This window comes from Musca domestica, unplaced genomic scaffold, assembly GCF_030504385.1.
Source record: "Musca domestica strain aabys unplaced genomic scaffold, Musca_domestica.polishedcontigs.V.1.1 18, whole genome shotgun sequence".
Taxonomy (NCBI): domain Eukaryota; kingdom Metazoa; phylum Arthropoda; class Insecta; order Diptera; family Muscidae; genus Musca; species Musca domestica.
The window spans coordinates 2026279-2053007 of NW_026712238.1; the positions used below are offsets into that span (position 1 = coordinate 2026279).

The window sequence follows — 26729 nt, forward strand, 5'->3', positions numbered from 1 at the left end:
AGAGAATGGGGAAAAGGCAAAAAAGTAGAAAGGAATGGATTTTCCTGCTTCAGTTAACTTTTGACTTTTATGTTCCCTAGAAGTCATAAAAACTCATTGATTAGGTTTTTGTTCCCTGTCATCACTCCCGTTCTCCAAAGGAACCATTCATACATTGACTTTTGGAAATAAGTGTGGATACCTTAAAGTTTGTGTTTTTATAGACTGCAGACAAAAATGGACTTTAAATTCAATTTATTTTTATATTTTATCTATAGTTTTTGGGGATGAAGTAATATCGTTGGCTCAAGGAAAGGGGAAGGTGTTTGAAACTTTTTTCTCTTGGATTTTGTGTTTCTTAAGTTAAATGTCTTAAATGTTCTAATATATATTGCTCTAGCCTAGCAACAGTTTTGCTGAGAAAATATTCATAATAGACTTAAAACTATATGAATAATACAAAAAAAAAAAAAAAAAAAAAAAAAAAAAACAATCAAAAATCAATAAGTTCGGCTGGGCCGAACTTTGAATACCCTCCACCATTTAGAACGAATTTGAAAATTTTCGAAAAAGTTAACATTCGCCAAAAATTCTGTTAACATTTTAAAAATACCAAATATAGCCGTTATATTAGGGCCTGTACGACGTATCACAAGCCGTTACCATCTTCAAATTCGAAACTTGAAATAAACGGTGAATAATGCAGCCAAAATCATCAAAATACCGTACATAGGAAGGTACCGTTATATAGAAGCTTTACGAAGACATGGACCTGCTTAGACAATTTTCTGTCACAGGCTGTAGCTTCCATTACGAACTTCAAATACGACATCTCAATACCGAATATAAGGAGGTACTGATATATGGGGCCTATACGAAGACCTGGACCTGCAAAGGCAATTTTATGTCACGGACTGTAGCTCCCATTACGAACTCTAAATACTTAGTTTGAAACTACTACGGCGAATAATGACGCTAAAATCATCAAAATACCGAATATTGGGAGGTACCGTTATATGGGGGCTGTACGAAGACGTGGACCTGCATAGACAATTTTCTGTCATAGGCTGTAGTATCCATTTCAAACTTCAAACACCAAATTTGAAACAATTCCGGTGAATAATGTCGCTAAAATCATCAAAATACCGAATATAGGGAGGTACCGTTATATGGGGGTTATACGAAGACGTGGACTTGCACAGACAATTTTCTGTCTCAGGCTGTTGTATTCATTTCGAACTTCAAATGTAAAATATGAAACAATTCCGGTGAGTAATGTCGCTAAAATCATCAAAAATCACCGAAAATACGGTCGGGAGGTACCGTTAAATGGGGGCTATTTGAAAACGTGGACCTACATTGCCCATTTACGAACTTAACCTGCCTACTGGCAAACTAGACATGTCTGCAAAATTTTAGCCTTCTATCTCAATTCGTTTGAAAGATAGCGTGATTACAAAAGACAGACAGACGGACAGACAGACAGACACACAGACAGACGGACATGACCAAATCGTCTTAGAATTTTACGCTGATCAAGAATATATATACTTTGTTGGGTCTAAGATCATTATTTCGATGAGTTACAAACGGAATGCCAAAATGAATATACCCTCCATAGTATGGTGTAGGGTATAAGAATATTCTTATAAACGCCACGATTGATGCTGAGAAAACATTAAGAAAATCTAATTTACGACTCTAGTGATGATAGCCTTTCAGAAAATATCTTTAAAAACTAAACGATTTTACCTGTAAAAATTCCGGATATTCTACTTCATATAAAAGTTCATCATGAGAGAACTTTTTAAAATCCACTTTTATTCCTAAAAATATATAAATACTACAATTATTCCTAAAATTATATATTGCGCTAAAAATATCATTATATATTAGACATTTTTTTAAAGCGATTTAAAAAACACTGCCATTGAGCAGCTGAAAATAGTATTTTAACCCACGATTATAGATCAGGTATTTAAAAAAATATATATATTATATAAAAATTCCTTAAAAACCATTATTTCTGAAAAGACAAAAAATAAAAAAAGATCAGTTTTTCCTTTTTTGTTTTGTTTATTAACTCCAAAATTGTTCTTAAATAAAATATGCCTTAAAACCGCAATCTTGAGAAGATATTCTACAACAATCCGTGATAATTGCTTCGAAAGCACAGATAAATCTTTTTAGCTCTTTTAGATCTAATTGACTGTTAGCCATTGTTAAAAATGCATCAAAAACTCACGGTTATCTAACTCAAAACTTTTGACAAACCGTCAACTCTTTAAATCTGATAGTCCTTGAGAATTTTCTTAAAACCGTTACTAGTCCCTTCTCTATAAATAAAATCTAGAATGGAGAATGGTGAGGCTTCCTTTACAAATTCTCATTGTAGCATTAACAAAAAATACTTCTCAGAATTTCAGACAGACTTTTTAAAATTGACAGTAATTTTTATACTGCCAGCCATATGGCTAGAGAGGGTATATATTATTTGATGCGGTCAAAATATCGGGTAAGATAACAAAACCTGCAACAAAGTCAAACGCCATAATTTTTACTTTTTTTTTCTAAATTTTATTGAATGAAACCAAAAAATTTCGGAAATAGCATCAAACTTTCGAATAAGTTTAGATTTCTTCAAATAGGTCACCTTTGGCCCAAATTATGGTCTTCAAACGGCCAATTACTGTCACACGCTGCCCGAATGTTGCTCTGCGATATTTTGGCCCATTCCCGGTAAAGCGCTTGCTTAAGGTGATCGACACTTTCTTATTTTTTAGTGCCAATCATGCTTTCCAAAATACTCCAGGCACAATAGTTCAACGGATATTTTGGTGGCCATTGTGCGCTGGAAATGAAGCGAGGAAGCTCATTTTGTTACCATTCTTGGGTGCGCCACTCTGTGCTGAGTGCGATGGTGCTAAGTCCTGTTGGAATGTCCAAGGTCTGCGGCCAAACTGTTTGCGTGCCCAAGGCTTTAATACACTCTCCAGAATATTTTCGCGATTCGATATTCGGCAGATATTCTGATGCCACGGTCGATTAATACGAGCGGTGAGTGACCATCGGCTGTTATGGCGGCCCACACCACCACCATGGCCGGCGCTTGAGTTCTGGTGGCCAACCGAACGTCAACATGACCTCTTTGGCAAGTAACCGATCATTTAGTTTGTTTACAAACTGCTGGACTACGAATGTTTTCTCATCGGAGAAGTCCAAAATCGACAGTTCACCACTTTCGGCCAAGCGAAGCAACTTTTTAGCTCTTTTGAGTCTATTTTCTTTCTAAGTGCAAGTAAGTTCTTGCACTTTTTAGAATTTCAATGGTTTTACCTCGAGCTCATTTTTCAATATTTGCCGAATGGAATATTGCGATGTGTTCAGCTCACGAGCCATTTTTCGGCCACTACAACGCGGGTTTCGATCAATTCGCTTCTTTACTTTTCGAACCATTTCTGCTGATGTGGCTGTTTTCTTCCGTCCACTTCCTTGACGTCGGGCAACGCTACCCGTATCATGGTAACGAGGGATGGTACGTGACACAAATGATTTATTCACATTTAAATGCTGGAGTGTTCTATCGATAGCCACTTGTGGTTTTCCAGCCAAATATACAGAAATTACACTATCACGCTTGAATTCCATCGCGAATAACTTTTTTTTTGTGGAAAATTCTCACAAAAATGCAACAACACAATGAGCTGCCACTAGAATAATTTTAACAGTCTGAAGTTGGTTACAGTTTTTTTCATCTCACCCTGTCTGATTGTCTTTAATTACTCACTTCCCAATATTTTTATTAACTCAAGGTCTGGTACCTCCCCTACGAAGGGTCAACATTTTGAATAATTTTAACTGTTATAAAATTTATATATCCGATTTTTTTTTCCAATTACACACATCACAGTATTTTTATTAACACAAGGTCTAGAGGGAATATACCGGTCCACTGCTTCTGGTACCACAAAGAGTCAAAATTTCTAATATCCATGAAGCTCATAAAACGCGGAATTAAAATCCGCTTCCATTCAGACTTGGTACATATTAATAAGATATATATATATACCCCATATATATGTGGGGTATATTAATATACCCCACAACACAAGATCTGTTATAAAGATATAAGATATCGGACTATTCCTTCTGGTACTTCCCCCACAAAGGGCCAAATTTTTAAATAACCGAAACAATTATAAAATTTTACACATCTCATTACTTCTAGTAACACAAGATCAAGATTTTGAAAAACGAAACGTTCAAAAATAGAGAAATAAGCATCCAACTCTCTTCAAATTTCCTACATCCAATTATTTTTTCTAACGCAGGATCTGCTGTGAAGATGATATATATCTGCGAAACCCTTCTGGTACCTCACTCGCAAAGAGTCACAATTTTCAATAATTTTGTCTGTCATAACTTGAAAAACAAGTCGCCGATTCTTTACAACTTGCTATAGCTAAATATTGATCTTAGCCAGGAATCTGATATGAATGTGTAATTTATCGCAATTTTTAATTTTGCATAAAATGTTATATAAATATTCGATTCCCTTCAATATTTGCACACATATATATAAATATTCTTATCTGTGTTAGATGAAGAATGCAAATGGAAAATATCGGTCGACTATATCTGGTACCACAGGCATATTTCTACATTTTCCAAAAACTTGTACATAGCTCATATAAAGTCAAGGAAGTAGTTGATATTGTCCAAATATGATACGTTTTAATATTTATATCAGTCTTAGGTCAGATACGAATTAGTCAATATTGACAAGCTTCGGAATCTCCCCCATAAAGGGTCAACATCAATCATAACTCAAGGCTGTGTGGGTATACATCTGTCAGGAAAACCGACAGATACTATTTTACTTGTTTTATTTATCTGTACCTTTTTTATAGGTGGTTGTCATAATAAATCTCAACATTGTAAACTAAAATTAAAGGTTTCAACGTTTTTCATACAAAAAATCCATATCGATATCCCCATATCTGTCAAAATAATTGAATGCAATAAAAAAAAACAGATCTCTTTAATCCTTTATTTTGTCACTTAATAAAAAAATTCACTTTGTGCCATGGATACATCCGCCAACTACAAGATTTAACCTATAATTTTATTGGCCATTAAAAAAAGAACTCGGCGACTACATGATACAACCCCAATTTTGAACTGCATATGCGGAGATATAAATATTCAACTTCACTTGTTGTTGTTGTTGGCCCCTGTTTGTTGTGCTATCCATCAAAAACAACACCAATTCTTGGAATTTCATTATGCGCCGCCGCTAGCCTTGGGATATTGTGCGAATGGCTGTGTGTGTGTTTGTGTGTGGTGATAGTGTATCCGCCGTATCTATAAGTCACGCAATAATTTTATAAACATATTCCGCATATTGATGATTGACGGTTGGCGTATACGGATGCCTTTAAACGATATTGACACAATATTGTTGAGTGAGTGGTCTTCCGCAACCAGAAAAAATGCTGTAGGTTTTCCGTTTTTTTACTACTCCACTACTATCAAGGGGACAGAACATGTATTGTCGTCACACTGCAGAGCGGTTAACCCAGAAATCAACAACAACAATTTAATAACCCAAATATCCACAACATGACATGCTCCAAATAGCTCTACAGCTGTACTGTATTGAAATAAAATACAAAAAAAAAAAAAAAAAAAAAAAAAAAAAAAACTAAAAAGCTGTAAGTTCGGCCGGGCCGAACTTTGAATACCCTCCACCATTTGGAACGAATTTGACAATTCTCAAAAACCATAGAATCCGTTAAAAATGCTGTTAAAATCTTAAAAATACCGAATGTAGCTGTTTTATTAGGGTCTATACGATGACATGGACCTGCATAGGTAACATTTGTCATAATCCATTACAATATTTAAATGCGAAACTTAAAAAAGATAGGTAATAATGTAGATAAGATCATCAAAATACCGAACATCGGGAGGTACCGTTATACGAAGACGTGGACCTGCATAGACAATTTCTTAGGCTGTAGTATCCATTACGAACTTCAAATACCAAATTTTAAACAATTCCGGTAAATAATGTCGCTAAATCATTAAAATACCGAAGATCGGAAGGTACTATACGAAGACGTGGACCTACACAGACAATCTCCTGTCATAGGCTGTAGCATCTATTACGAACATCAAATACCGAATTTGAAAGAATTCCGGTGAATAATCTCGCTAAAATCATTAAAATACCGAATATCGGGAGGTTCCGTTATATGGGGGCTATACGAAGACGTGGACATGCACAGACAATTTTCTGCCATAGGCTGTAGCGTCCATTACGAACATCAAATACCGAATTTGAATTCCGGTGAATAATATCGCTAAAATCAACAAAGTATCGAATATCGGGAGATACCGTTATATGGTGGCTATACGAAGACGTGGACCTGCGCAGACAATTTTCTGTTTTAGACTGTAGTATCCATTACGAACTTTAAATCCCAAAATTGGAACAATTCCAGCGAATAATGTCGCTAAAATCATCAAAATACCGAATATCGGGGGGTACCGTTATATGGGGGCTATACGAAGACGTGGACCTACATGGCATTTTCAATACCAAAAGTCCTGCAGGCATAATACACATTTGAGTAAAATTTTATCAATCTACTTCAATTCGTTCGGAAGCTAGACTGATTTCCGCAGATGGACAGACGGATAGACGGACGGACATAGCTAAATCGACATAGAATTTTATGCTGATCAAGAATACATATATATACTTTGTGGGGTCTAAAATGTATATTTCGAGGTGTTACAAACGGAATGACAAACTTAATATACCCTCCACACTATGGTGGAGGGTATAAAAAAAAGCAAACAAATCGTTATGAGTGAGTTCGAATATTATTACTACAGCATAAAAATTGAAAAACCATGTCACACAATAATTTTGCCATTTCCAAAAGTGAATCAAATCGAACGACCAAGCCGTAGAAGAAGGAGGAGAAGAAGAAGAAATAAAAACTAACCCAGCATAAAATGTGTCACTTGCCATGAATCGTTACAATTTTCGATAAATATTTATGAAGTACGAGAGAGAGGGAGAGCAACTTTCCCAGGGCTATGTGCGAAACAAACCTCAGACATGTTCTTCGGGAAATATTGGGGGGTGTTTGAGTGTGTGTGTTTGTTCATTGATATTTTTGTGTAAAAGTCCACTTCTTGCGTTTTTTTATTTTTTGTTTTTCCTTTCTTCATTCGAATAACCAACTGAACCGAGTGACTGAATGAATGAATCATTGAGGTAACCGAAATTAAGGCCAGAGACCATCAAGATGTATGAAATTCAATTGAATCTCACATAACCCATTCACTCTATGAATATGAAGAACCTCAATGGTGACACATTTTCTTTATGATATGGCCCGGATTTTGGTGCAAACATGCCCTGCACTAATAAAAACAACAACAACATCGACAACAACAAAATGGCAAAAAGATACAAACGCTTCCAGCATGTGTCTTTTATGGTATAGATGGAAATTCTATAGAACTGTTAACCCTGTTTTGTCAATAAGCTCTGAATGATGCTCAAGGAGTATGTGTAAAGTAGGATGAGGACTAGAGAATGAATAAGAAAAAAATGGTACATGCTACTACTACTAGTACTACCAAAGAAGAAGAAGAAAAAACATATTTCAAAAGGACACAAGGTACAACTACTCGAAATTTTCACTTTCATTGCTGGGCATGTAAGCAATCAGTCAGTGTTGCCATTTTTGGAAGAGAAAACAAACGACCAGAAATTTCACAAATAATGGATGATTAAGCCAAACTTTGGATTCTCTATTCGCAAGCGTAACAAAAATCAGAAACGAAAATTTTTCCGGTAATGAAATATTTGAATTTATATGTTATATTGCACCCATTTCTGTTTTTTACAAGACATTTACTGGCAGTCCTAAATACACAAAACGCCGGAATATCAGGCGGTATCTTTTTGGAGGCTACATGAATACAAGGCAATTAAAGTACCAAAATTCCAAAAATGCCATTAAATTCTCTAGCAGAAATCATCAATATTTCAGGAGGTAGCTTTAAATGGCGGCCAGACGTCACCTCATAAAAATTCCGAATCCCACTGTGTGGAGATAATATCAAAACGTAGATCTTAATTAACAATTTACATCCGAAGGAGATGGTGTGCATCACAAACTACACATTTCATAAAATTTTGTAGATAAATGGGGAGATACCATTATATGGAAATTGATCAAAATCCTGGATCGAAATATTCCATCTTTAAAAGCGATCAATAACGATTAAAGATGTTTTGTAGACTTCTTTTTATACTCTCAGCCATATAGCTACAGAGGGTATATATCATGTGATACGGCGAAAACGTGCTTCATCGAAATTACGAAGTTTTAGACTCTCTGTCTCTTCGGACCAAATCCGTTCCAGGATATTTGAAGTCGATCCAGAGGTGTATGTCAGTCCGTCTGGCTTGTGCGCACGATAACTCTCGAAGGGTCTACTTCTTCTGGTACCCCCCCCCCCCCCACATAAAAGGTCAAAATTTCCACAGAAAATAATTTACCGTATAAAACAAAAAATAATCATCCACATTTTTCCAAACTTTGCAAATTTGTGTCAGTGCAAGTGAGGTGCGAAAATAAAAATATCGGCCCACTCCGTCATGTACCCCCTCACAACCAGTCAACATTTAAAATTATACCTTCTAAAAAAATGCGAAATAAGCATCCAATTCCACACAAGATCTGGTGTGAAGATGAGATGAGATCTGCTCCTGCTGGTATATCAGACTTATATCAGAAAGAAGATGGCCAATGTTCGATTATTTAAATATATTTTGACTTCTGTTATGATCATTTAAAATTGTTGACCCTCTCCTCCGAAGGAATGGGCCAATATTGTCCATTTCGTATCGGGCCTAAAGAAATTTTGCGACATGCCAGGTTTGGACTATATTAGTTACTTCATTTACTTTAGTGCATGAGTTACCAGATATAGTCGACCGAAGTATTCAATTTTCATACTTCATCTAAAACAGATAAAAATATTGGTGTCGGCAAAATTAGAAGAAAATCGAACAAATATATCCAATTTTTTGGTTGAGGTACCGCAAGGCATTCGCAGATATATATCAGATCTTGTGTTAGCAAAAATGTTTGCATGGGTGAAATTTTTAAGAGAGTTGAATGCTTATATCGCCTTCTTAGAGCGTTCTGTTTTTCAAAATTTTGAACCCCGTGTGGGGGAGGTACCAGAAGATGTCCGATCTCTGACATCTTTACATCGGATCTTGTGTTGATGGAAATATTGAGATGTTCCAAGTCTGAATAGAATCGGAATCGGAATTTTGACCCTTTGTGGGGGGGTGTACCAGAAGAAGTGGACCGATATATTCCAATTTTACATCAAACCTTGGGTTACTAAAAATATTGTGATTTGTGTAATTTAAAGAGAACCGAATGCTTATTTTGGATTTTATGGTCGTTGTGGTTAATCAAAACTTTGACCATTTGTTGGAGAGATACCAGAAGGAATGGTCCGATCTGTACCATTTTTATAACAGATCTTATATTTATGGAAATATTGAGTTGTGCCAAGTCTGAATAAATCGGATGTTAATTTCGTGTTTTATGAGCTTCATGAATATTCAAAGTGTTGACCCTTTGTGAGTGAGGTTCCAGAAGGAGTGTAGCAATATGTTTTATCTGTACACCAGTGACAGCTCATTATATTGTTTACAAGCGCACAAAAGTATTTGGTGAGAATTTTCAGAAAAAAAATATTCGTGATGGAATTCAAGCGTGATAGTGTGATTTCTTTATATTTGGCAGGAAAACCACAAGTGGCTATCGTTAGAGCACTCCAGTATTTAAATGTGAATAAAACTTTTGTGTCTCGTACCATCGCTCATTACCATGATACTGGTAGCGTAGCCCGACGTCAAGGAAGAGGACGGAAAAACAGCAACATCAGCAGAAATGGTTCGAAAAGTAAAGAAGCGACTTGATCGAAACCCGCGTCACAGTGGCCGAAAAATGGCTCGTGAGCTGAACATAACGCAATATTCCATTCGGCAAATATTGAAAAATGAGCTCGAGGTAAAGCCATTGAAATTCCAAAAAGTGCAAGAACTTACACCGCAAAAGAATGTAAATAGACTCAAAAGAGCTAAAGAGTTTCTTCGCTTGGCCGAAAGTGGTGAACTGCCGAAGTTGGTTTTCTCCGTCTCCGATGAGAAAACATTCGTTGTCAAGCGTGTTTACTTGCACCTTCGGTTGACCACTAGAACTCAGACGAGGTCCATGGTGATGGTGTGGGCCGCCATAACAGCGGATGTTCGTCTCCGCACGTATTAATCGTTCATGGCATCAGAATAAATGCCGGATGTTATCGCGAAAATATTCTGGAGGGTATATTAAAGTCTTAGGCACGAAAACATTTTGGCCACAGATCTTGGACATTCCAACCCAAGAATGTTTACAAAATGAGGTTGCTCGCTCCATTTCCAGCGCACAATGGCCAACAAAATCTCCGGATACCAATCCGTTGGACTATTGTATGTGGAGTATTTTGGAAAGCAAGGTTGGCACTAAAAAATATCAAAGTGTCGATCGATCACCTCAAGCAAGCGCTTCGCCGGGAATGGGCTAAAATACCGCAGAACAACGTTCGGGCAGCGTGTGACGGTTTTATTGGCCGTTCGAAGGCCATAATTCGTGCCAAAGATGACCAACTCGAACAAATCTTAACTAACTCTAAAATTTGATGCTATTCCCGACATTTTTTGCTTTCATTCAATAAAATTTAAAATAAATTTAAAAAATTATTGCGTTTGACTTTGTTTTTTATCTCACCCTGTATATAGTTGATCATCGTTTTGTGGGAAAGATACACGATATACGTTGGGTAAAATATTAACATGTGAATGTTTCGGCCAATTCAGCAACATGTGGTTTTGCATGAAATTTGTGATTTTTCAGAATTGTGATCCCTTTTGGAGCCATCAGAAATAGTTCAGCGATTTAGAAGGTATTCGAAAATCGAACATGTTTAGCAAATTGGTGACACAATTGCCTTTTGTATAAGATATCTTAATATTCAAAAGCTTGATCCTCTGAGAAGAAGCTAAATAATGTAGGCCAATATATGTCACTCACATACTCGATTTAAATTTGGTAAAACTTTTTTGAAAAAAATCAACCAAGGACATTCAAAATATCCTAAAATGTGAAACACATATTGGACTCATGACAGCATATAGTCCACTTACCATTTCAATAAAATCATTTTCATATTTTTGGCCCAAAAAAAAAAAAAATAGTCAAACCAATAATGGTGACAACAACACAAAACGCACATTTCCTCATTCCCCCTTTTTAATCTTTGCTCTCTTATCTCAAATATTCATGAGGATATATTGGCCAACATATGACAACGTCGATGACGACGATGACGATGATGGTGGTGGTGATGAGGATAACGATAAAATCATGTACATCCGAACGAATATGCATGTTGATTATGATTATGGTGATAATAACAACATTGCCTGACCTCAGTCACTCAGTGAGTGTGTGTGTGTGTGTGTGTGTGCCAGTGTGTATGTGTTTGTATATACCAATACTTAACATTTAGGTCATAACATCAATATGACCTTAAAACAATTACTTACAATGTCAGCTTCGGCTTCGGCATCTGCATCTGAATCATCATATGGCAAATTGACATCAATAATATCGACACTTTCTCCGCCCTTGGCACCACCATCACTGCTGTTGCCGATGCTACCGAGCTGCTCCTTTTCCTCGATCTCTTGCAGATGTCGTTGGTCAAATATGTCCTCAGGTATTGTTGTCTCATCTTGCATATTGAAATCATCTACAAAGAGTCAAGCAAAAAAGAAAGAGAACACACAAACAAACAGAGATGAGAAACATTAAAAACTAATCAAGTACATGGCATAGATGAATACACAAAACAAGAAGTCTAAATAAACACACACACACATATGCTAATATGTGTGTGTTTGTGAAGGCACAGCATGAAATTGTAAATGTAGGTTTCTTTTTTTCAATTTATTTTTTAATTCTCACTTAACATGCTTGTCTGCAATAGATACACACACGCACTCGAATGCCAACATCTTGGGGGTTATTCAATTTTCAGTTAAAGGGTGTTTGAAAGGTATATATATATAAAATGGGTATTTAGAAAAAATTTTATTCGCATGTATATATATCCTTAATTTTTGCAATTCTGTGTTTAACTACTTATACCACATATAAAGTCCAAATTATTACCAAAAACAAAATAAAAAAAAAAACATTAAAAAACTGCATATCCAGTGCAAATTCTGAATTGAAGTTCACCCTGTCAGGTGGAATCAAGATATGGCCCCTACTATTTTATGAAAGCTTAGTAGTTTTAACAAAATTTCCTATAATGTCTCCGATGTCAAAATTAAAACCTGTAAAGAAAGCCTTTAAGTCGGGCGGGGCCGACTTTATGATACCCTACACCACTTTGCTAATTTAGTAGAGATCCGCATAACAATTAAAAGTTTTTATGGGAGAATTCCATCATACACGCTATGATTATAATTATACTTTAAAGATCAAAGGATTAAATGTGCCGAAGCATTTGTATCTTTTAAATTCGGACCTGTATTGCCCATTTGGTGCACAATTAATTTGAAATCGGATAAAAATATATGGGAGCTATATCCAAATCGGAACCGATCTCGATAAAAATTGGCAAAGATATTTCTGAGCTGTATTTGATATATTTCCCTGAATATCGTTGTTACGGAGTGCATATTACGGCTGTGGGTTATTTGTTAACAAATCGGATGAACAGTATATATGGGAGCTATAGCTATATCTGAACCGATCTTCACCAAATTTGACATACTAACTTCTAGACTCAATTCGGTCGTAAGTGCCAAATTTCATCCCATTTGGGCAAATATTAGAGGTTTGGTGTACAATAAAAGGTAAATCGGACGAAGTTATATATCGGAGATATATCCAAATATGAACCGATCTCGATAACATTTAGCAAGAGTATTTCGGAGCTGTATTTGATAAATTTCCCCAAATATTGTTATTACAGAGTGCATATTACGGCTGCGGAGGACAAAAATAACAAATCGGATGAACAATATATATGGGAGCTATAGCTATATCTGAACCGATTTCGATCAAATTTGGCATACTTATTTTCAGGCCTAATTTGGTTGTATGTGCAAAATTCCATACTAGTCGGGCTTTGGTGCACAATAAAAGGCAAATCGGACGAAAATATATATGGGAGATATATCTAATTTTTTACCGATTATCTCCAATTTCAATAGGGTTCGTTCTTGGGCCACACAAATGATTTGTGCAAAATTTCATCTGGATAGGGCAATAAATGCGAACTGTACTTTGTTTACAAAAATACATGGACAGACGGACGGACGGACATGCATAAATCGAATTAGAATGTGATTCTATGCAGATCATCAAAACGAACTATGGGTCTATCTCGTTTCCTTTTGTCTGTTACAAACAAATGTACAAAGACATAATACCCTGACCACCTTGTGGTGTAGGGTATAATAATTACAGGAAAAAATCCAGCAGATTTTGAAAGTATAGCTAAAACAAGTTAAAAGGTTTCACTCAGTTTTGCCGTCATATTTATCCCCTTGGCCAATGTTCGATTATTTATTTTATTTCGCCTTCTTTGAGCGTATTTATAATTGAAAAATTTTGACCCACAAAGTTTCGACATATCTAATCGCTACACACCAACGTTCCAAATTTGAGAGTTTTCCATATTCCCATTCGCTATATACCAAAGCAGAGCAAAATTTTAGCTTTTTCTGTTTGCAATTTACTTGGACAGAATATTTAGTCCCTTAATAACATTAAGTTTCTCTATATCCAATATATTGATCATTTAAACCATATTTTATTCCGGAATGGTCTTATATTTGGCATTTGAATTTCAAAAAACGGACTTTGATAAAAAATTGCCTGCGCAGGACCAAGTATAGCCATTTTTCCTTGGTCTTTCTTTGAGATGATGCATGAAAATAGCATAAAATTTAGTTTTAATCTGGGAGTGGCACACAAAATTTAACTAAATGTATCAGGATAAAATATATTTCTATTAATAACCAATTGTATTTGAATTACATTTGAAATTTATATTAAAAGTGGAAGTTGAATGGTTTTGATTATATACTTTTCTTAACTGAGTCAATTTCTTTCAGAATACTTATATTGGGGAAAAAGTAATAAAAAAACAACTATTCTAGACCATATTTCAAGAAGGGTTCACATTTTGTTATAGCCCGTTTTTAAAGGCACCCCATTATTTTAGTTACTTAGAGGGTCTTGATCATATTTCCGACAATTAATTAATATTAATTAAAATAATCATATGAAGGGCTCCATAATATTGAAAATTCTTTTGACCCTTCAGCCAAGTTTAAAATGTCATTTTATGTTATAGTGTTGAATAATATTATCTAAGAATTTTGATTTTAAAAATTTGCAAAATTAAATTTAACTAACTGCATACTTTTTGTTGTTGCATATATACTTGTTTTATTTTTTCTATTTTTTTTTTGTCAGGTGAGTTGGAAACTGACAACAATTTCATACAAGGTATTTATAGATTTAAAGAGTTTTCTTCCCATTTATTTTACCTAAAATTATTATACCCTACAAACTATGTGTTGGGGGTATTATAAGTTTAATTGGGCCAAAAAATATGTAACACATCGAAATATTGGTTTCCCACATAGGAAAGTATATATAGAGCTTCCTATCTCGCCGAGCTGAGTCGATCTAGCTATGTACGTCCGTCCGTCTGTCCATGTTAATTTGTAATCACTCTACAGGTCGCAATTATGAACCGATCCTCACGAAATTGAAAATGGAGGTGGGGTTATGGTCAGAATAGAACCCTATTATTTTTGGAGATGATCGCACTATATTTAGGGGTTGAATTGGACCAAAAACAGAAAAAATTCCTGATTTGGCAGTTGCTCTATAGGCCACAATTATGAACCAAACGACGAGGGAATTTACATGGAGTTAGAGGTTAGACCTGGGCCAATTTGGGCGGCCATCGGACAATATTTAGCGGGTAAAATAGACCCTAACTTTTATGTAAGTAAATAGGAAATTTCCATTAAATCACGAATATTTTTAACCCTAGCCAAATCACAACTACATTAAAAGGTCACTCCTGACCATTAAAGCGATGCTTTAAAAAACTTATAATGCCCCCAACACATAGTGTTGTAGGGTATAAATAGCGTGCCTATTTAGGTTACTTGTGATGTAAACTATAAAAATGCTAATACGTGTATTGCACTACTCAAAAAATTTAGTACTTATTGAAATACCCTCTAAAACAATATTGGCAATGTGTGTGTACGAAAAAACACATTCAATTGTTTTCCAACAACAATTTTGTAACAATATAAGAAAATTTGAATTGGGGTTTCTATGTTGTACAACAAAATTGAAACTTCCGAATTTGTTGTCATTGTTTTATTGTTTTGCTTGCTATTCCATTGTATTTTGATGTCGTTGTGTGGTTTTTCTTGGAAGAGTCGTATTTTGATTTGCATGTGACGTTTGAAAATATCGATGTGTCTACGAATGTCCTTCACAGCAGCCTAACAATGTAGAATGAAAATCAAATTAAATTTGTCTGAATGGCAGGCAACCAATATAGTTTAAATAATTTACCAAACAATGGCAGAAGACAAAGAAAAACACAAAATGTATACATCCCATCTCATGGGGAAATTACGTAAACTAATTTGGAATCAATTTAATTATAATGGATATTTTTAATACTTCTTGTTAAACACTTGGTAATTTAATGAAGAGAAATTAATTATAAGCAAATTTTATGAATTTGACACAAACAAGTGTCAATTCGAGATCTTTGTGGTGCTAAAAAATAATATGGTATAAATTAGCACTGAAAGTTAAGTGGGTTTGTAATGCAAACTGAGGATATATGAAAGATGCATTGAATTCAGGTATATAGGCACCTAATGTATGAGTTCGCCCTTTATAACAATAAGATGGCTTTATCAAGATTATTGATGTATATTCGCTCTTTTATAAATTTTTTCGTCGTCCGATTTTGTCTATTAAAGAATTTTCTTTTGCGAGCAATTTAAATTTTATGAAACTTTTGTGAGAAATCACACAGTATCTTTGGCTCTGTTCCAGAACCTGCAAGAATATACTATTTATCCAATTTTTTTCGGTACCGTAAAGAGAAAATCGATTTTTGTAACAGGTGCCGCAAAAATAATCCTCCCTTCAGAAAATGCTATACATTTTACGATTGGCCTCTAATGTCTTAATTACAGCCTAAAAACATCGAAAGTTTACTTTTGCGCCACCTTGGGCATGCATATCTACTTGACAGATATAACGATGTTTTTTGGCTGCAATCGTAAAATTTATAGCATTTTCTGATAGGAGAATTACTTTTACGCCACCTTGTTGTAAAAAGTTTAACATTCCTGCAGTTCTGGAACAGACCATTTATCTTTGTTTTCCAAATTTCAATGTTTTCATACCCTCAGCCATATGGCTAGAGAGGGTACATATCATTTGACACGGCCAAAACGTGCCTCATCGATATTAAAATTTTAGACCCTAGGTCTCTTTGGACCAAATCCGTTTCAGAAAATTTAGAGTCGACTCAGCGATGTCCGTCCGTCCGTCCTTCTGTCCATCTGCCTGGCTGGTGCGCACTATAACTCTCGAAGGGAGTATCCCATTTGATCCAAACTTGGTACATCGTAATATTATTATAAAACCTAGATCGAGTTCGGAGGTGGGCAATATCGGTCCACCCCTTCTGGTAACTCCCCAGCAAAAGATCGACATTTTCAAAAAAAAAACCTTTAAGTTCGTCCGGGCCGAACTTTGAATACCCTCCACCACTTATAACGAATTTGGTAATTTTCATAAAAATAAAATCCGTTACAAATTCTGTTAAAATCTTAAAAATACCGAAGGTAGCCGTTATTTTAGTGTCTATACGACGACGCGGACCTGCACCATCATAATACTGAATATAGGAATGTACTATTATATGGGGGTATACCAAAACGTGCACCTGCACACAGACAATTTTCTGTCATAGGCTGTAGTGTCCATTACCAACTTCTAATACCAAATTTGAAGCAATTCCGGTGAATAATGTCGCTAAAATCATTAAAATACCGAATATCGGGAGGTACCGTTATATGGTGGCTATACGAAGACGTGGACCTGCACAGACAATCTTCTGTCATAGGCTCTATCCATTACAAACTTAAAATACCAAATTTGAAACAATTCCGGCAAAAATGTCGCTAAAATTATCAAAATACCGAATATCGTTCAGAAGCTAGAGTGATTTCCACAGACGGATAGACGGACGGACATCGCTAAATCTACATAGAATTTTTTGCTGATCAGGAATATACATACTTTGTGGGGTCTAAAATGTATATTTCGAGGTATTACAAACGGAATGGCAAACTTAATATACCCTCCATACCATGGCGGAGGGTATAAAAAAATATTTTACTACAAAGAAAGGTTATTCCGATTTTGTTCCAACTTTGCAAATCCTAATATTTGCATCAGTGCTAGTATAGGTGCGAAAATGGACAATATCGGTCCACTCCATCAACTTCCTCACCCCCCCTCCACACCAATGGGTCAAAATGTTGAAATATTACAACTCTTATAAAATGTGATATAAGAGCCCGATTAGTCCGCATTACAATATTCTTATTAACACAAGGTCTGGTGTGAAGGTGGAATATATCGGTTCACTCATTTTGGTACCTCCACCGCAAAGGGTCCTTCAACCTCATAAAACGCGAAATTAACAGCCTCTCCCATTTAGACTTAGTGCATCTCAATATTTCCATCAACATAAAATCTGTTATAAAGATGGTTGAGATCGGACCATTTGCTCTGGTACCTTCCCCATTAAGAAACAAAGTTTTAAAAAACCAATACGAACATAAAATCCGAAATAAACATCTTCTTCTCTTTATATTTCAAGCATCCCACGCATCCAACAGTTGGAATATCCATAAAGCTAATAAAATGCGAAACTAACATCCGATCCCATTCAGAATTGGTACATCTCAATATTTCTATCACCACAAAATCTTTTATAAGGATGGGAGAGATTGAACCATTTCTTCTGGTACCTGCCCCACAAGATTTTCAAAAGGCAATATGCTCAAAGAAAGCGAAATATGCATCCAACTCTCTTCAAATTTCACACATACAAACATTTTTCTAAAGCAGGACCTGTTGTGCAGATGATATATATCCGCGAACCCCTTCTTGTACCTCACCTACAAAGAGTGACAATTTTCAATACGTTTTTCTGTCATAACTTGCGAAACAAGTCAGCGATTTTTTACAACTTGCTATATCTAAGCTTTTTCTCTACCAGAAACCTAAAATGTATATGGAATTTATGATTTCGCATAAAATTGGATATGAATGTTAGATTTTTTTTGTAATTTTTAATACCAATATTTATACCCTACAACACTATGTGTTGGGGTATTATAAGTTTGATTGGGCGAAAAATTATGTAACACCACGAAATATTGATTTCCCACATAGGAAAGTATATATGGATCTTCCTATCTCCGAGGATGGATCTTCCTATCACCGAGCTGAGCCGATCTAGCTATGTATGTCCGTCCGTCCGTCTGTCCGTCTGTCCATGTTAATTTGCAATCACTCTACAGGTCGCAATTATGGCCAGATCTTCACGAAATTTAGAATGGAGGTGGGGCTAGGGTCAGAATAGAACCCTATTTCTTTTGGAGATGATCGCCAAATGTTTAGGTGTTGAAATGGACCAAATACTGAAAAAATGTCGGATTTTGCAGTAGCTATACAGGTCGCCATTATAGACCAATCGACGCATGTAGCTAGAGTTTAGGGCGGGGAAGAAGCCTACCAATTTGGGTGGTCATCGGATAATATTTAGCGGGTAAAATAGACCATATCTTTTGTGTTGAAAAAATTCAAAATTTTCCATTAAACCGCGAATATTTTAAATCCCGGCGAAATCACAAAGCCATCACAAGGTTACTTCTGACCTTTACATTGATGTTAACATCCAACAAATCGGATATATAGCAAAATATGTGCGATATATATGTCTATCAAAGAAGATATGCTTGAAAGATCTCTTATATGTCGAGAACGGCTGAACTGATTTCGACAGTTCTCATTAATTCAGAATGGCCTCTTGTTAGGAAAGAAAAAACGTCTAAAAATCGCATTAAAATATCTCTCTAAAGATGAAAATATTGGATTTGTAACATTTTCTCATATTTTTTCAATTTTGTCATATTTTTGACATATTTTCATTTTGAATTAAACATTTGGTAGCTAACAAAACTAAGTAGTTAGGATATCATATACAGATCGCATTTATGGCCCGATCCTAACGAAATTTTGAATGAGGGTCAGAATAGAAGCCTACCCTTTTTGGAGATGATCGCCATATATTTAGGGGTTGAAATGGACCAAAAAAACTGCAAAATTATCAGCAGGTCGTAATTATTGCCCGATCCTCACGCACATTTGAATGGGGGTTACCGGGCATTGCAAAAGCCAAGCAGTTTTAGATGGCCATCCAAAAATATTCAATGTGTGAAATAGTTTGCCAACTTTTGTAGACAAAATACGAAAATATCCATTCGAGTGACTTTTTGGAGAATTCACAAATACAGGAAAGACGCACTTCTGACTATTTCGTTAAGGCTGATTTCGTTGAAGAGTATAGTCAAATGTCTGTATCTCATATAGATGCGTTTTAGTCAAAAACCAATAATAAATGTTAATCTTTTGCCACTTCTGAGAGATTATAGCTCATCTACCAATAAATTGGAAATGAGCAAATTAGTTCAAGTTTCTATTATTCGAAAATTAGAGAACGAAACCTGATGGTTTTCTTTTATTATTTGTCACAATATCTTGTGGAATACTTTCGAGTATCTGGCCTATATAAAGTGTATCATTTATTATAGTGTTGTAGGGTATTAAACGGTCGGCCCCGCTCGACTGTAGCCTTTGCTTACTTGTTTTATCTGTATTAGATGAAAATGGAATACTCCGATCGACTATATCTGGTAACTCACGCATATTTTAACATTATCTAAAAATTATCACATACTTTTTACAAAGTGAGGGAAGTAACCAATGTAGTCCAACCCTGCCATGTCGCAATATTTATATCATATTTATTTAGGTCCGATACAAAATGGATAACATTAGTCCTTTCCTTCAGAGGGTTAACAATTTGAATAATCATAACATAAGTTAAAATATATTTAAATAATCGAATATTGGCTGAGGGTATACATCTGTCGGCAAAACCGACTGATACTTGTTACTATTTTATGGGTATTCCCAGTTATATAAATATTTTAAGCATCAGATTTTTTCTTACGAAGAACTTCCTTTTGTGAGAAATTTCAATTCATTTAATCTTTACTGAGGAGTCAGATAGGATATCTAGATCTTTATATTAATATTCTAGATCTTAATGATTTTCTTTCTAATATTTTACCATTTATTTCTATTTAATTTCCTTCGTACATGTATTTAACTTTAATTGTCATTGATTTAATGACTTCATTTAGAAATGACTTCATAATTGAATTGCCCCATGTTTGTCCGTGTGTGCGTATGGTTTAGAACACTAGAGATTATTATATACCACATATATTCCCTTTTCCCCACACACATACACACAACACATTTTAAAGATACTCATGTTGTATCCCACATCATCAACCATGTAGCTCGAGGGGTTATTGTCGCCACTGCTGTTGTTGCAATATGAAAATCATTATTATAATTATTCCTCTGGGTATTTTACAATAGAAAAAGGAAAATGGAATGAAAAAATAAATGGTTGAAAGAAAGCAAAAAACAAATAATAATCACACATACATGCCCACATAGATATTGTTATAAAAATCCCATTAGATTTCATTGGCATAAGTGCAGTTTCGTACTTTAGACAATACGTACATTAGGCACAATGGGTACATAAAGGTTTAATATTTGGTTTACGCAGGCGAGATTTTGTTAGAAATGTATCATATTTTTACCCTTGGCTCTATGATACATATATTATTAAAGAGATATTGGTTTGCAATAACGTAAATTGAGATGGCTTCCTACAGCAAGGAAAGGGTGTGCAAAATAGAATAGGGTGACTTTTTGTAGCCTATATTACAATATAAGCAGGTTGTTATAATTTTATTTCGGCTCAAAAGCTTGAGAAGCATCAAAAATAGTCAAATATTCACCTTTGAAGATACTAAAACAATTGATGCGAGTGTCCGAATCGATGTGACTATTTGATTGAGCCTCTCCGATTGTTGATTCATCTAAGTCTTGTATTCGATCACAACTTTTATGTGAAAATGTTTTGAATACCAATTAGCACGACTGAGGAAGATAGATATAAGACAAATGCCTTGTGCGGGCATTATGGCATTATTTAAAAAAACGAGTAAAATGGGTATTACATGATCGGCCCCGCACTATGGCCTTTGCTTACTGATTTACATTAGCATTATTTTCAAATTTGAAGAAATATACATCGGAGATATATCCAAATCTGAATCGATTTCGACAAAATTTGGCTTTCAAAGATTTATGTAATATCTTATACCGAATATCCTTCTTATATAATACGCATTTGGAGACTTAGATATAAAATCGGTTGAAACATATATATTGGAGCTATAGTCGAATTTAAATCAATTTTCCTTAATTCGTTAATACCTAATTCTAAACTAAATTAAATTTTCAATATAAATTTGGTAGTATCTGCTAAAATGTATCCTATTTGGGCTAATATTACACGTTTGGCGAACAAACCATACAACATCCAACATCAATTTTCTGTCTTTGGAAATAATGCCGTTAAGAAGTGTAGCTGAAATTATGAAAATATCGAATATCTGGAGATACCGTTATATGGAGATTATACGTCGACTTGTACCGGTATAATTTTCTGTCAGTTTGGGTAGTATCCATAACGAACTCCAAATACCGAATTTGATATATTTGCGGTGATAAACGTGGCACAAATCATGAAATCAACAAACAGCCGAATAAGAAAGTAGGGCTATACCTAAACATGGATCTATATGGACAGATCTTTGCAAATATGTTTCCAACGTTTAGGGAATACAAACTGCCAATTTACAGAATTCCGGTGAATAATGTCGCTAAAATCATTAAAATACCGAATATCGGGAGGTACCGTTATATGGTGGCTATACGAAGACGTGGACCTGCACAGACAATCTTCTGTCATAGGCTCTATCCATTACAAACTTAAAATACCAAATTTGAAACAATTCCGGCAAAAAATGTCGCTAAAATTATCAAAATACCGAATATCGTTCAGAAGCTAGAGTGATTTCCACAGACGGATAGACGGACGGACATCGCTAAATCTACATAGAATTTTTTGCTGATCAGGAATATACATACTTCGTGGGGTCTAAAATGTATATTTCGAGGTATTACAAACGGAATGGCTAACTTAATATACCCTCCATACTATGGCGGAGGGTATATAAACAATTTTTACTCCAAAAAAAGGTTATTCCGATTTTGTTCCAACTTTGCAAATCCTAATATTTGCAACAGTGCTAGGATAGGTGCGAAAATGGACAATATCTTTCCGCTCCATCAACAATGTCACCTCCACCCCCCAAAGGGTTAAAATGTTGAAATACTACAACTCTTATAAAATCAAATTCAAATTTGAAGAAATATACATCGGAGATATATCCAAATCTGAATCGATTTCGACAAAATTTGGCTTTCAAAGACTTATGTAATATCTTATACCGAATATCCTTCTTATATAATACGCATTTGGAGACTTAGATATAAAATCGGTTGAAACATATATATTGGAGCTATAGTTGAATTTAAATCAATTTTCCTTAATTCGTTAATACCTAATTCTAAACTAAATTCAATTTTCAATATAAATTTGGTAGTATCTGCTAAAATGTATCCTATTTGGGCTAATATTACAAACCATACAACATCCAACATCAATTTTCGGTCTTTGGAAATAATGCCGTTAAGAAGTGTAGCTGAAATTATGAAAATATCGAGTATCTGGAGATACCGTTATATGGAGATTATACGTCGACTTGTACCGGTATAATTTTCTGTCAGTTTAGTTAGTATCCATAACGAACTTTAAATACCGAATTTGATACTATTCCGGTGAGAAACGTGGCACAAATCATGAAACAACCGAATATGAAAGGAGGGTTATACCTAAACATGGATCTGCCAATTTACGGAAAAAATATGACTAAAACATACTATATCAAATAAATATAATCTACGAACATAACATGGATCTCAACAAAAATTTTATGGAACCTACTTTATTTTGCTCAGAAGCTAGAGTAATTTCCATGACTAAATCTATAAAGAATGGCTCACATGGCTCAATCTAAAAAGAATCTTATATCTTTATATTTGGCTGGAACATCGCTATCGCTCGTTACCGTGTAGCCCTGTACCAGTAGCCCGACGTCAAGGAAACAGCAACATCAGCAAAAATGGTTCGAAAAGTAAAGAAGCGACTTGATCGAGACCCGCGCAGAGGCCGAAAAATGGCTCGTGAGCTAAACATATCGCAACATTCCATTCGCCATTGAAATTCCAAAAAAGGGCAAGAACTTAACAGAAAGAAAATAGACTCAAAAGAGCTAAAGAGTTTCTTCGCTTGGCCGAAAGTGGTGAACTCATGAATTTGGGTTTCTCCGATGAGAAAACATTCGTTGTAGGCAGTTTATAACCAATCAAACAAACGGTTGGGCACCAGAACTCAAGAACTCGTATTAATCGACCGTGGCATCAGAATGAATCCCTAATATTATCGCGAAAATATTCTGAAGGGTGTATTAAAGCCTTGGGCATGCAAACATTTTGACCGCAAACCTTAGACATTCCAACAGGACTCAGCACCATCGCTCTCAGCACGCGATCACCTCAAGCAGGCGCTTCGCTGGGAATGCACCAAAATACCGCAGAGCTACATTCGGGCAGTGTGTGACGGTTTCATTGGTCGTTTGAAGGCCTTAATTCGTGCCAAAGGTGACCAATTCAAACAAATCTAAACTTATTATAAAATTTGAAACTATTTCCGACATTTTTTGCTTTCATTCAATAAAATTTAAAAAAAATGTAAAAATTATGGCATTTCACTTTGTTGCGGTTTTTTTTATCTCACCCTGTATATACTTTATGGAGTCTAAATGCTTATTTCGATGAGTTACAAACGGAATAACAATCTTAATCTACCCTCCATTGCTCAATGCCAGTAGCTTTGAATTAAGTACAATTATGTTTCTTTCGTACCGTTATTTCACATAAAGTATCTGGTAGTATGTTATGAGGTCAGTTAGTACACATTGCTAACTATACTGTTTACTACATGGTCTGAGAAGCCTGTAGTAGTATCGTATTTGACATGCTCGTAACATTCGTATTTCGAAAAATTAAAATTTATCTCGTCCTTTTATACCAACTGTAATCCACATAACCATTTTTAAGTTTATAGGTTCGTTAAAACCCATGATACCGCAGCTGGTGAATTCATACTCTTTAAGTCGTAAATCCAAAAACCGGCCTTTACAACATCCTTGCAAACCACACATTTCTCAAATACCACCCAGTTTTTATTCTCAGCCTATTTCTGTAGAGAGTATATATTTCAACTCATAAATATCCGATATCATTTGAATCAACCTTAGGTCGGATGAGAAAATTAACGAAATTCTATTAGAAATGACTGTAATTTTATAGAAATTCTAAAAATATCATCGAATACAAGTCGAGATTGGAATTGCCCCGATGTAAAGTTATTTCCCAAAAATCTATGTTTTCAAGGTCACGAATTTGAGGCAATTGATTTCAAAATCATTCAGTTTTCACACGTGAAGGAGGGTGTTCAAATTTCGACCCGGCCGAATTCCGCGACTTTCTACTTGTTTTTTCATCATTGCTTCGACCTCATTATATATTATATGTGCGCGGCAGAGTTGCGTTTCCCCGTTACAATAATCAAATGTTGCTGGCCTTTGTTTTAAATCCCGTGTGTTTTACGGACAAAGCAGTAAGTGTAAACAGTAAGTAATGTACGCAACGGATTTATAATTATGTTTGTGCTATTATATTTAAATGATAATGTGTGTGTGTTTGTAATAAATTGTGTATGTGATCCGATTATAACATCCGTTACAACAATGACAAGCATTTAGCACACACTCGTAAAATATTTAAGTACAGTTTAAAAGATGTGGAGGATTTTTTTGTTGCTATGGAGAATAATTAAGTTTTTCTTGGGGAATTGAGAGAGAAGAAAAGAAAAAGCTTAAATAATCTTGTCCAGAAGTATGCGAAATAAAGTAAATGTTTTTATTTTGTTTTACCAATGATCATTGACTTTTGCCTATTCAATTGTCTATTAATTTGCCAAAACATGCGAATAGTTTATTGTTTAATCCATACTCTCTCGTCAAAATTATTCTTAATTTTTTATGATAGAAACTATCATTTAAAATATATAAACCATAAAATTGTATTACCTTTACGACCTCTTATAAAAGTACAACGAATGTCAAGTAGTTTGAAGCTTTTCACCCCCTTTTTTCTAACTGAATCAGCAATAATTTTTTGTTTAGTTTTCTCCTTGAGAACATCCACTTTACACAAGCAAGTTTCGGATTCGCAACACGTATCTGCCAAATTTAAGGTCTTTTGAATATTTCAGGTAATTACTGCATTAAAAAAAAATATTTATAATATGCTATTTCGACTTCTTAATTGATATTTGTTTCGTAGCACAATAAAGGTCCAGACACGATACTGTTATTTTAATCAACCACCGATATTCGGTGTTTTGGGGGTTGAATGATAAATTTTGACCTCATATTCCCTGAGAAATATTAGCAATAAAGATATTTCTTTAGAAACAGGTGCATTCTGAGATATTTTTTAATATTGTCAAAATTCAAAATTGGCTTTTTACCTTTTTCCTACCTTATATTTTTTTGGTCGAAAAAATCTTAATTATTTTACCTAGTGTCTTATTGTGTATATGTTTATTGTTACTTACGAATATAATTTTGTCTCAATTTATTTTTTTTTTTCAAAATTTAAAATATGTCGTCATCGAATTGAGACTTCATGAAATTAAAAAAAAGCGAAAGAAGTAAAAAAGCAACCAAATTCAGTAGTACCCATTACGAACTTCAAACACGATTTTTGAAACAATTCTGCTGAATAATGCCGCTAAAAGCATAAAAACGCCGAATATCGAGAGGTACCGTTATATTGGGGCTATACGAAGACTTGGACCGACTAGGCCCCTTTACAAACTTAACCTCCCTACCGGGAAAATACACATGTGTGCAAAAATTTCTTCTATCTCAATTCGTTCGAAATGTGGCGTAATGATGATGAATGCCATGTATTGAGCCTGCCATAAAATAGAGATAATATTAGGTCTGTCTGTTCCCGTAATATAGGTCGGTGACCTAGGCCTCAAGTTTGATCAATCAATTGCCAATACAAATAAAGTGAAATAGTAGATTAACTGACTGAGCTAGA

At 35.0% G+C, this 26729-nt stretch overlaps 1 protein-coding gene across 1 annotated transcript in view; it reads right to left on the reverse strand.

Moving 5' to 3' along the window:
- The window catches only part of LOC101893712 (uncharacterized), a 200713-nt gene that overhangs the window by 12327 nt on the left and 161657 nt on the right, over nucleotides 1–26729 (reverse strand). The window contains exon 3 of the mRNA XM_059120814.1: nucleotides 11675–11880. Coding sequence (XP_058976797.1) covers nucleotides 11675–11880 — 206 coding nt within the window. The remainder of the gene's footprint in view (nucleotides 1–11674; nucleotides 11881–26729) is intronic.